The 13,239-nt window shown below is 35.8% G+C and overlaps 1 gene segment (V, D, J or C); it reads left to right on the forward strand.

Moving 5' to 3' along the window:
• LOC146612074 (T-cell receptor beta chain C region-like) overlaps positions 1-12,501 on the forward strand; it is a 37,681-nt gene extending 25,180 nt beyond the window's left edge. The window contains 5 exon segments of the C gene segment in view: positions 7,724-7,769; positions 11,546-11,908; positions 12,023-12,046; positions 12,151-12,257; positions 12,356-12,501. Coding sequence covers positions 7,724-7,769; positions 11,546-11,908; positions 12,023-12,046; positions 12,151-12,257; positions 12,356-12,382 — 567 coding nt within the window.
• The last annotated feature ends 738 nt before the right edge of the window (positions 12,502-13,239 follow it).

Genomic DNA, 13,239 nt, shown 5'->3' on the forward strand with positions numbered 1-13,239 from the left:
CTGGGTATAAAATTATGAAAAGAGCATGCAATAAACTGACTGATCATAAATAAAAGTATCAAAAACCAGGATGAAAACAGGAAAGGTGGCTTGCAGAAATCAACATTAGTTCATTTACCATTAAAGTGATATAAACTGCCCCCTTGAGACCTGCAAGCAGCACTGTCACAGTACACTGGGGAGAGGATAATTAAGCTGCAGTTGGTTTGGTGGCCACTGGGAGACTGTTGCTGTAAAAGGAAGCTGTGGAAAACTGTGGGTTGATGACATCTTGTTACAGGAGCTTTGACTGCAGCAGTTCAATAAGTTACATCAGTGCTGTGACTGTTGTAAATATAAATGCAGAAAATTAATAATTTTTATGTTTTGTTATAAAAATGAATCTCCTCTTGTTTGTGCTTTTTATATTCACTGGTAAGAGCATTTATACTTATATTAGATAACTGTAATGTCTCTGGTAATTCTTCTTTATATTTTTCACTGAATTTGCTGATTTTGCCTTTGTTTTCTCTGTTTTCTTGTTTTACAGATTTCTCCCGGGGTGTTAAAATTTACCAGCCTCAATTCATTTCAAGTCGTAAAGGATCTGCATTTGTGACTCTGAAATGTGAACAAGATGACAGACAACATTACTACATGTACTGGTACAAACAAAGCAGCGGTGGGAAACTGGAGTTATTGACATATTCTACCGGTCAAAATAGCTCGAAGACTGAAGCTCCTTTTGAAAAAAGGAAGTACACCATGTCTCGGCCTTCCTTGCTTAACTCCACTCTGTATATATACCCCGTTGAGCCTGAAGACATGGCTCTGTACTACTGTGCTTCTAGTAGAACACAGTGGTTCAGGAAGAATGAGGAGCTAAACAACAACATTGGTGGGAAAAAAAAATCACTACATGATGGGAGGATGGATAAATAGAAACTCTGATAGCCTCTTAAAATGAATCTCATAAATATACCAATGTGACATTACAGGACAAAAGAAATCTTATGAACAATAATAAAGAACATTTACTGACACATATAAAGTACAAGAACTGCCTGTGCAAAGTTCAGTCATGTCTCTGCATCACCACAAAGCTGATCTGTTCAGATAAGTGAGCAGGTGTTGGTGCAGTAAAGATATTTTACTACGTTCAGTATTGTTTTCATGAAATAAAATAAAATTATGCCATTTAATTATTTGCTACTACAAGCTGGATTTGCACCTTTTGGATGATATTTCTCATATTCTTTAAATTATTTTCAAAATCAGTAAATAATTTTCAATGGCCATGAAGGAACATGTGCATCAAGGGACACGTGAGCAGTTTTAAGGAGGCAGGAATGAAGGGGTGTGGTGTAAAGAAGAGAGAGGATACCTCAACATGTATAAGTTTGTTAGACACGAGCGGCATGTAAATGTTCAACCGCAGAGATGTTAGTTTTGTAATTTTGCTGTGAAAGCAGTTTATTGTGTGATTTCACATATCTACATTTAGGTTTACTTTCTAGAATGCCTCCAGCTCTGTACACATTTGGATTTATACTCGTGGTCCTTACAAGTAAGCTTAACAGTTTTGTCTTTTTTTGTTGAATTGCAATGCTCAAATTCACCTCACTTTGTTTTTCTCACAGAAAAAGTGGAGAGTGTTACCTTTGAACAGTCGTCTGCTCAAGTTGTGAACAAAGGGACTGAGGAGCTCAGGATTAACTGCAGTCATGATGGCAACAGCTTACAAGTAATGCTGTGGTACCAGCACAAGCAGAGTGATCAGGCGATGAGCCTCATTGGGTACACAGTGCTTATGGGTGAACCAAACTATGAGAGCCAGTTCACAGACCGGTTTCAGATAAAAAGAGACAACACAGTGAAAGGCTCTCTGATCATCAAAAACCTTAATCTGTCAGACTCAGCTGTGTATTTCTGTGCTGCCAGCACACAGTGACGTGTTTCATATCCCTGCTATACTAAAAACCTCTGATAGAAAACTAATGACAGTGGCATAATGTTTTTTCTTTTTGGACGTTGAAACTGTTCATCTTTTTATCAGGGCAACATTGGGGTATAACAAATCTATGTATTCTTTATGAAGTGTAATGTACCTATACATATGTAACAAATTTCCCAGTTTAACTACATTTAAGTTAATTTCAGCTTTAGTCTTTTTATGTGAAAAACTTTTTCTATTTTTTTTCTCTATAAAATATGTGCTTCACAGTACAACAATGCTAATCTAGCTGTTTCTGTTCCAATGTTGTTGCTTTTTGTATGTCTGCTTTAATCTTAATAAACAGTAAAATATATTAAAGTTCGTGTGATCTTATAACTTCTGGCTACTTAGACTCGACAGACTTGATGCACACTGGTTTTGATGCAATGAGCTGTTTTTAAAGAATGATTTATTACTCTAATTATTTAGACAAAAAGTGTTTGCAAAGGAGTTTTTCAACTGTGGAAGTAGTCCTAAACCAAAACATCATAAGGGTGACATAATAAAGACTTTTTAAGCAAAACTTTCATGAGGTAATAAGACAAGATTCTCAATATATAAAGCAGTAATATTGAACATTACATTACTTTTTTAAAAAATGATTGTTTCCATTACCTTTGGTTTGTTAGGATTAAATATGTACACCTACACAATCAATTAAATGTCAATAAATATATGTCAACATTGTTTTCAAAATGGTCGTATTGAAGAAAATTGTAGATGAAACGTCCCCCAAATCACGTGGTCGTGTGACCTCATGATGCTTTTGTACTGAATACAGTGATGTTGCAACAGCTGCATCATTTCACTGGAGACAGCTCAATACTAACATGGTTGTCGCAGTTATTTACCTCTCGTTTTTTATTCACTCTGGTGGGTGTGTTGGCTGTGTATTTACTCACACTTTATTTACTGCCTAATAAGTGACAAATCTGAGTAAATTCACTTTTTTTCTCTGTGTTCTCTCCCATGGCTTCTAGGTCTGACTGTTGTTGTTCTTCAGTCTGAAGATCAAATATCTGACCCAGGGAGAACATTGATGCTGGAGTGCAAAATGGGTTCAGGGTTCAGCATGAGTGGCTACACCATGCTCTGGTACAGACAGAACCACCACGGAGCTCCAATCGAGTTCCTTGTAAAAGAATATGAGAAACCTGTGGGACGCTTAGAGTCATTTATCGATACATCCAAAAACAACTTCTCTCTACAAATAACTGAGCTGCGTATCAATGACAGCAGCACCTATTACTGTGCTGCCAGTCACAGTGATACACACAGACCAGACACTCATACACATAACCACCCTGTCTGTCACAGATGGCATAAAGCAGGAAGGGGCTGTGGCTTGTTTGGTTGTAAAAGTCAGCGCACCTTTGTCCTGGTGGAAGCATAAGTTTTAAATAGAACAGACTTCAGCTCTTCAAATGTATGTAGAAATATGTAGAAATTCTAGAACATTTACATGGATTTATTTTTGATATCAGATCAATGAAATGTAACGACAGAAATCTGTCAGCATTGTTTCACATTTTTCAAAGCCATCCAATGGAGCATAACAGAGTCTTCACCACGACAACTGTGGGATCCGGGCCTCATGTTTGACATCCCTGAACAAGAACTTCTGTGTGTTTGCAACAAAAGCGATTAGACCATGCAGTCATTATTGGAGATAATAGCTTTTTTGTAAATCCCAGCTTGGCATCACCATCTGCCCTCACTCTGTACGCAGATGCACAATTTATCCAATACAGGATACAAAAAAGGGAAGAGAATTAACATAAGTGCAGTCTATGTAGTTAGCAGATACAGTGGTTAGTGATAAAAACTGCCCCCTTGAGTCCTGCAAGCAGCACTGTCTCATTACTCTGAAGAAATTAAATTAAGCTGCAGTTGGCTTGGTGGCCACTGGGATATGGTTGCTGTAAAAATGAACCCCTTCAGATTGTCTGTATGAAAAACTGTGGGTTGATGACATCTTGTTTCAGAAGCTTTAACTGCAGCAGTTCAATAAGTTGCATCAGTGCTGTGCCTGCTCAGCCTGTTAGAAATACAAATGCAGAAAGATATATTTTATTTGAAATAATTTAATAACTGTAAAAATGAATTTTCTCCCATTTGTGCTTTTTATATTCACTGGTAAGAACATTTATACTTATATTAGATAACTGTAATATCTCTGGTAATTCCCCATCATATTTTTTCACTTAATTTGTTGATTTGTCTCTTTGTTTCCAGATTTCTCCCGGGGTGTTAAAATTGATCAGCCTCAGTTTATTTTCAGCTATGAAGGAACCGCAAATGTGACCCTGGATTGTAAACAAGATGACAGTGACTATTACTACATGTACTGGTACAGACAAAGCAGCAGTGGGAAACTGGAGTTAGTGACATATTCTCTTAGTAAAGATTCTTGGAACATTGAAGCTCCTTTTAAAAATTCACAGTACACCATGTCTCGGCCTTCCTTGCTTGAATCCACCCTGAAGATACACCTCGTTGGGGCCGGAGACACGGCTCTGTATTACTGTGCTTCCAGTATAGCACAGTGGTTCAGGAAGCCTGAGCAGCTAAACAACAACCTCAATGAAAAAAACACGACGAGTTGGGGAAGATGGATAAATAGGAATGATTATGTGTTTAACTCTGATGGTCCCTTAAAATGAATTTAAAGGAAATACCAATATGACATGAACAGATACAATCATTTTTATAAAAAACAAATAAATAACCTTTATAAATACACATAAAGTACAAGAACTGCCATTTCACAGTTCAGTCATGTCCCTGCATCACCACAACGCTGATCTGTTCAGATAAGTGAGCAGGTGTTGGTACAGTAAAGATATTTTACTACATTCAGTATTATCCTCACAAACAGTTTGTTATCAACATCCACGTGCTTTAGTTTCTACTTCATTCATTTATTTATTTTGGTGTGTTCGGTTTGATTGGATCAAGTTCAGAAGATTATCACACACTGACCTCTACTGGGTTTATACGGGATAACAATTAATCCAAATAAAGTGCAATTTATACTAAATATTATAGCTACTGTACACATGCTCTCATAAAATGCTTATAGTTTGCACTATTAAGTCTGTTCTTAATGAAATTTTAGGTTTAAACATGAGAACAATTCTTGTGCTGCTAATTATTTACTCATCCTTAAATGTCAAACATGTAAATATACATCAGCTTTTACACACTGAACTGATGGGATGTTTGAATATATAATTAAGTTCTGGAATGTTCCAAAATACATCATAAAAGTTAGCAATAAATTAGAAATTTGAATAAGAATAATTGAAATGTAAGGTATTATAAGGTAAGTATAGCCCAGGCTAATTTGCAGTGGAGCAAATGTAACTAAATAAATATATTTAGACATAAATACCGTTTTAAGGACATAACTACGTTACTCAGTATGTGATTACTTTAGTTAGCTCAAACTTATGTTGTGTAAAATATATCAAATAAATATTTTTTACATCAGTATCTACATACAATTTTATATTATTATGAAATGGCTCATTGTGTTCTTGACTATAACTATTATCTTACAATTCACTTCAGAATAATAACCTTTGCTCTTTTATTTCTATGATTCTATATCCACACAATCCAATATTATGTTATAATTTGTCAAAATGTCCTTTCAGTTATACAAACTATATCATTTATGTGACAAATTTACTCTTATGAACTCGACTAGACAGCAGAAGTTCATCCAGAAACAATGAGATTTTAATTTACTGGTATTACTGGTATCAAATACTTAGTGCTTGGTTGTTTTGCATACCATGCTTTTATAGCATTCTATGCGGGGTCTTATCTGAAGGTTACAGTTACCAAAATGCGTGAGCATCCATTTATAGTATTTCTCATCTTGCTTGCCAATAACTGATTGGATAAAGCGCTGTGACCACCAGAGATGTCACCTCCTCTGAGCAACTACAAACACAAATAAAAAAGTCTCTTTGTGTTTTTTCTGCCCTCCCTTCCTGCTTCTTTTCTTAGCTGTCACAGAAATAGCAGCAGTCAGGTTGGAGCGCGTTCAGCCGTCAGTCAGCCCGACCTGCACAGCTGCGCTCACAGGCAGACAGAGATGGAGGCTGAGATAGGGAGAAGCGGGGTGGGGGAAGGAGAGAGGAGAGAACGAAAAAGACGCAAGGTTTTTGTGTGATGCTTTTTCACCGTGGGGACAGGGGGCCACGGTGATACAATCCCATAGAGCCGTCGTACAAAAACCTCCTCCCATTAAAATGCATTGTGAAGACTGCTACATGCAACTTAAAACGTTGTTAGAGCGGAAAAATCACTAATCTGAAGGTGTCTGGGATGGAGGAACACTTTGGTAGCGAAAACCTATTCCTAAGAAGAAATTTTAATGGGAAATAAGTTTTTAAAGACTTGCAATTCATATTTGCAGCCGTTGGATGTTTGTATTGTTATCTCAACAAACACAAAACAAATTTGGTCATTGTAAAGCTCACCCTCCATGTTTAAAGTGTTTAAAGATCACCTGGATTATTAGAATATGTGTAAACTGGATGTTTCTGGAAAGTTTTGAGAGTTTTTGGCAGAGGAGGCCTACAGCGTGACTCTGGAGCTGAAGCTTACTTTGGAAAAGGAACAAAACTCACTGTTTTAGGTAAGTTGGATATCTCAAAACTTTGATTCATCCTATTACACAGAAATTGGTGTAAATGCTGGTTTGACAGTGAAGGAAAATTCTGTTCTCATAAAAATCTAAAATATTGAGCTAAAAACGGAGCACTGTGACCTACAATAATCCTGCTTACTTTGGCCAAGGAACCAAGCTGACAGTTTTAGGTAAATATTCCACTTTACTTCCATTTTTTGACAAATATGACATTGGCTACAGCCTCAGTGTTAACATAAATGTTCATTAATACTAACTAAAGGTTATTCTGGTGTAAAAAGAGTTTCATGCTGAGTATTTTGCACTGTGACCAACACACAACCTGCTTACTTTGGCCAAGGAACCAAGCTGACAGTTTTAGGTAAATATTCCACTTTACTGGTGTGTTTTGTGAACTGTAAATTTGTTTAGAGCCATAACATTGACAGGAGTATTAGTAAAGAATATTGTCAAAGATTATTCTGATACAAAAACAGTTTCATGCTGAGTATTTTGCACTGTGACCAACAACCAACCTGCTTACTTTGGCAAAGGAACCAAGCTGACAGTTTTAGGTAAATATTCCACTTTACTGTGGTGTTTTGTGAACTGTAAATTTGTTTAGAGCCATAACATTGACAGGAGTATTAGTAAAGAATATTGTCAAAGATTATTCTGATACAAAAACAGTTTCATGCTGAGTATTTTGCACTGTGACCACCGGCCAACCTGCTTACTTTGGCAAAGGAACCAAGCTGACAGTTTTAGGTAAATATTTCATTTTACTAGAATTTTTGATAAATATGACTTTAACTATAACCATAGTATAAACAGAGGTATCCATGAAGACTATCCTTAGAGAGGATTCGGATACAAAAACAGTTTCATGCTGAGTATTTTGCACTGTGACCTACACTGATCCTGCTTATTTTGGCCAAGGAACCAAACTGACAGTTTTAGGTAAATATTTCATTTTATTTCTGTGTTCTGATGAATGTACCTTTCATCAGAAGCTTAGTACTGACAGGATTATTAATAAAGACAATCCTCAGAGATAATTCTTGTGCAAAAACAGTTTCTTGCTGAGTGTTTTTGCATTGTGTCAGGGCAGCGAAGCTTACTTTGGAAAAGGAACAAAACTGACTGTATTAGGTAAATATTTCATTTTATTTCTGTGTTCTGATGAATGTACCTTTATTCAGAAGCTTAGTACTGACAGGATTATTAGTAAAGACAATCCTCAGAGATAATTTTGGTTTCTTGCTGAGTGTTTTTGCACTGTGACAGACCAGCGAAGCTTACTTTGGAAAAGGAACAAAACTGACTGTATTAGGTAAATATTTCACTTCACTGCTCTGTTCCAAAAATGTACCTTTCATTAGAGGCTTAGTATTGACAGGATTATAAGTAAACACAATCCTCAGGCATAAAAAGAGTTTCATGCTGAGTGTTTTTGCATTGTGACAATGCTAACGAAGCTTACTTTGGCCAAGGAACCAAACTGACAGTTTTAGGTAAATATTTCACTTTATTTCTGTGTTTTGATAAATGCAATTTTGATTAGAGCCTTAGTGTTGTCAGAAGTATTATCAAAGACGTTTGTCAAAGGTTATTCTGGAACAAAAAGGGTTTCATGCTGAGTATTTTGCACTGTGAACACTGGCAATCCTGCTTACTTTGGCCAAGGAACCAAACTGACAGTTTTAGGTAAATATTTCACTTTTTCTATTGTGTTGGATGAATATTGGTTTGTTTAGAGGATTAGTAAAAGTGCTGGCAGAAGTATGAGCAAAGATTATTCCCAAAGAGAAGTGTGGTAGAGAAAGAGTTTCATGCTGAGTATTTTGCACTGTGACAAACAGCGAAGCTTACTTTGGAAAAGGAACCAAACTGACTGTATTAGGTAAGTAAAGCATGTGAATAATCAAATAAATGCATGAAGATGTTCAAGGGTGAAGCTGCAAAAATAAGTTTAAGGAGCTCAGATGTTTAGAGTGCTTTTTGACATTAAGCCTGAGCGCTGTGTCAATAGAGAAGCTTATTTCGGTCAGGGAACAAAACTGACTGTTCTTGGTAAGTAAAACTTTTCTCTCACATGAATTCAACACAGAAATAATTAAAACATGTTAAAGGGCAGCTGTTGCTTCAGATTTCTTTTCTTAATAGTAGCTTAAATGCTTAAAGAAGCAAAGTGAAAGAAGCATCGTGATGTTTTGAGCACAGATTAAGTTCACTGTGCCACTGGTGGTTATGAAACTTTCTTCGGTGGAGGAACAAAATTAACTGTTTTAGGTAAGAAAGAAAAATTATACGTAAAATTTGTAATAAGATTTGGGCCAGAGGAATAACTAATATAAAAAACTTTCTTACATAAGCAGCTTGGTAACAAACTTACTGTACTTGGACTCGTTATAGTCTGAGCTCAGTGCTTTTTGTTCAGAAGCTTAAACACTGTGCCAATTATGAAGCTTATTTCGGCCAGGGAACAAAACTGACTGTTCTTGGTAAGTGAAAAATCTAAATGTCTTTTCATAAACATAGTTAAACTAGTTAAAGCTGACAAAAGTGTTTCAGTAAGGTGTTTGGCATTTAAACTGGTAAAAACAACAACAACAATAAAACATGAGTGCAGCACATTTAGACATTTTACTTTAAAGAAAAATAAAAGGAAACTTCATTATTTTATGAAGAGACCAAAAAATGAAGATGCAAAGTAGAAACAGCATGTTGGGCTGTTTTGAGCACTAATTAACTTCACTGTGACTCTGGTGGTGCTTCAGAGGCTTACTTTGGTGGAGGAACAAAATTAACTGTTTTAGGTAAGAAATAAAAACTATATATGAGTATATGTATGTCTGCAGTAAGGTCTTGGATACATGAATCCAAATAGATGTTAAAATTCCCAACTGGAGTCATTATTAAACAAACTGTATTTGAGGTCTCTGTAGTCTCAGCTCAGGGCTTTTTGCTCTGAGGTTTAAATGCTGTGTCAGAACGAAGCTTATTTCGGGCAGGGAACAAAACTAACTGTTCTTGGTAAGTGACGAATCAAAATTTATTCTTATAAATGTTACAAAACAAAAACCAATTAAAGAATAAGTGTTGCCTGAAAAAACAAACATTTTGTTTCATATTAAATTTGTAAAAACTTAAAAGAGCAGTGCAGCATATGTGGGATTTTTAACTTAAAGAAAAGCAACATTTGGTTTATTAAAAGCAAGCAAAGAATTAAGGAGCAAAGCAGAAGCAGCATGTGTTGAGCTGTTTTGAGCAGTGATCAGGTGCACTGTGACTCTGGTGCTTCAGAGGCTCACTTTGGTGGAGGAACAAAATTAACTGTTTTAGGTAAGAAAACATTTTAAAGTTCACTAAATAAAGTTGAGGACTGATTTTGTTAAGCTGCCTCTAAAACTTTAAAATCACACCAAAAACTCATGTAGCTAAAGTCAAAGTCTTTACATGTAAAAATTGACAGTTGAAATAATTACCATGTGGCAAAGCTAAAGAGAGGCACTAGAAAGGGTTTTTGTCACAGTACAAAGTCTCTGTGCTCCTACAACGAGGCTTACTTTGGAGCTGGAACTAAACTCACTGTTTTAGGTAAGAAAACTTCCAACAAAAATCAGCTGGGCTTTACTCTCATGGTGTTGGTTGAATGAGAACATTTAGTATATGTTTCATTTATTTATTTACCTTTATGTTATGGTAGTGAAAAAAGTGGGCAATCGTTAAAGTTTAAAAGTAATTTATGTAGAAGTTTTCTTGTAGAAGTTTTCTTGTGCCAGGAGAAAAAAGTGTTATCTGTGTTCTCCAGTAAAAGTACTGTGCCTATGAAACATTTGGCTCTGCGCCCAGAATATTGTTCTCACACTCAGTTCTTATCAGCTCTGTGAAATACTGTGAGTTCCCAGTCAGAAGCTTATTTTGGAGCTGGAACTAAACTCACGGTTTTAGGTAAGAGTGCAAAGATGGATTAACATTAAAGTAATAATTTCTGATGAAATATTCATTGGGATCCTTCTGTAAATTAGTTGGTTTTAATGTCTGTTATTTTAGATTTGTGCATTTCCAAAATTAATTCTCTTGCATGGTCAAAATTTGCGTAATAATGCTACAAGCAGATGATTTTCCTCAGGTCTTTTCTATATGTTTGGGTGTAAAAGTTGTTTAACACTGAAAAAGAGAACAAAGACAGACAGCAGCTTTCTAGAGCAGTTTTTTCTACAGCAGTTTATCAGTGTGAACAACTACGACCCTGCTTACTTTGGCAGTGGCACCAAACTCACAGTACTGGGTAAGAAAGTGACAAAATAGTGCATAAATACTTGTTTTTAGAGATGTAAAGATGTCGTCATCCATGCTGTAAACCTTTAAATTGCATTTTAATGAGTAAACATCTCAAAATGTGTCAGAAAACTGTGATATTTGGAAAAAAAAAACGGCCTCAAGTCTGGAAGAATATTTGTGTTATGGAACAGCTGGCAGAAAAGTGCAGTTTGTTTCATCAAAAAGTGATTTAAATTGCACATGGCAGAGTAATCGTTTTGTATGTGAACTAACAAATGCTGTAGAAAAAATAAGCTTGAGGTGAATCCAAGTGTTCTAAGTCTTGTGAGTTTTTGTGGCTGTGACTTGGCATTGTGCTCAGGCACTTATCCTCCTTATTTTGGAGAGGGAACCAAGCTAACAGTTCTGGGTAAGATCACCACAATAATTTAGTAATAAAGAAAATGTGAGTTTTGTAATCTGAATTAATCCTTTGTGTTAATATGTGTGGGAAAAAAGTTCTCCTGGATGTTTTTGTGCATTAATTGTAATGTTTGCCTGGCATGTGCACGAGACTTGGGTGTCTTACATTTGTTGTAGATCTAAAGGCAGTTTTAGTCATGTGTGTTAATGTGATTCTTCTTTGTCCTTTGTCCTTGCAGAAGAAAACAGTAAAATCACTCCACCACAAGTAAAAATACTGGAACCTTCAAAACATGAGTGCAGAAACAGCAAAGACAAAAAAAGGAAGAAGACCCTCGTCTGTGTGGCCTCTGGTTTCTACCCTGACCATGTCAAAGTGTATTGGCAAATGAATGGGAAAAATGTCATTGATGGTGTGGCAACAGATGAAGCTGCGCGTGAAGGAAAAGATGACAACAACCAGACCGTGTACAAAATCACCAGCAGGCTGAGAGTCTATGCCAAACAATGGGAAAATCCTGACAATACCTTTAAATGCGTTGTCAATTTCTTCAGTGGCACTGTATATACAGATTATTCAGATGTTACTGACGGAGTTACGGGTAAATTCTTGTGGAACTTAATCGTCTTGCTCTTATATGCACATATTATATGCAAATCTTTTAATATTTCAGTCATCTGTTGTGAACTAATAATTTCTTCTTTTTTTCAAACAGCTGAGACAAATTCTATATCAAGAGGTAAATATTATAGATTATTCCTTCAGTGAATCAGTTCTAGCATGATTGTCATCACTTGGAAATATAGAAGCTGTGTTGTATCACTAAATGTTTCTTATTTACAGAGAAGTATTTGACAACTACACAAAATTTCAAGGTCGTCTACAGCGTGCTTACTGTCAAGAGCTGTGCCTATGGAGCTTTCGTTGGATTTTTGGTGTGGAAGCTTCAGGTTTGTCCAAATCTTGTCCAAAAAAATTGTCTCTCTCTATAATAATAACAGTAACACAAATGACTTATTACTCTCTGCGTTCTTTCTATGTTTTGCAGCGTTTTGGTGGAAAGCAGAAGTACTGAGAGCTGAGCTGAAGCCTCAAAAAATAACTCTGGGACATGAGTTACCTTGCTCTCTGTAAATATCGTTCACAAACAGTCTATTGTTAAAGTGCACACTGTTAATCGCCTGTTCAAGTTCTGCTGTGGATTTTTATGTGCTTATTTGTCTTTATATAATTAATAACTGCCTTTCAAATAGACTGTCAATTTCTTATACAAAGTGATTTTCTGTGTGTAACTTGATTTTCTACTTAATAAAAGTATGTTAGATTATTTTAAAGCTGTGTTGTTCTTGTGTAGTTTGCCCTGGAAATACTTTTTAAAGCTGTGAATCAGTCTTCATATCATAATATCAAACACTATTACTTAATTTGAAAAGGATAGGATGAGACAGGTGAATAATAATGTGTCATTTGATCAAACTTGTGAAGAATATCATCGCCTTTCTCTGGTTTTACATCTCAAGTTTTTCCAGAGATACTGTAAAATGTATTTTTCATCAACTAGCCTGTTTTCTGAGAAGTCGTCTATTTTCTCCCCCATAATCTTGAAACATCTCACCTCAGGAGAACTTCTTAAGATGGTTAATTTTACTCATAGCAGGATTTTCCATTCAGAAAACCGATGACTAAAAAGTGTCTGTTAAAATTTACTAGTAAATTTAAATTTCATCCAGTAATTTTCTTTACTTTTCTTGGAAATCAATTCACTTTTTGAGTCACCTTTTCCACAAACACAAACAGTGTGTGACAACATGCATTCCTTTCTTAAACAAAGAATATCTTTCTTTAGTTCAAACACGCTCTGTAGCAAAATAAGAACACAAGTCTAACCCATAACAGGAAATCAGCATTTCATCTGTGTACTGAAGAAGGTCA

Source organism: Diplotaxodon limnothrissa, linkage group LG19 (assembly GCF_057381915.1).
Source record: "Diplotaxodon limnothrissa isolate DT_005_m linkage group LG19, D_limnothrissa_male_GT1.1, whole genome shotgun sequence".
Taxonomy (NCBI): domain Eukaryota; kingdom Metazoa; phylum Chordata; class Actinopteri; order Cichliformes; family Cichlidae; genus Diplotaxodon; species Diplotaxodon limnothrissa.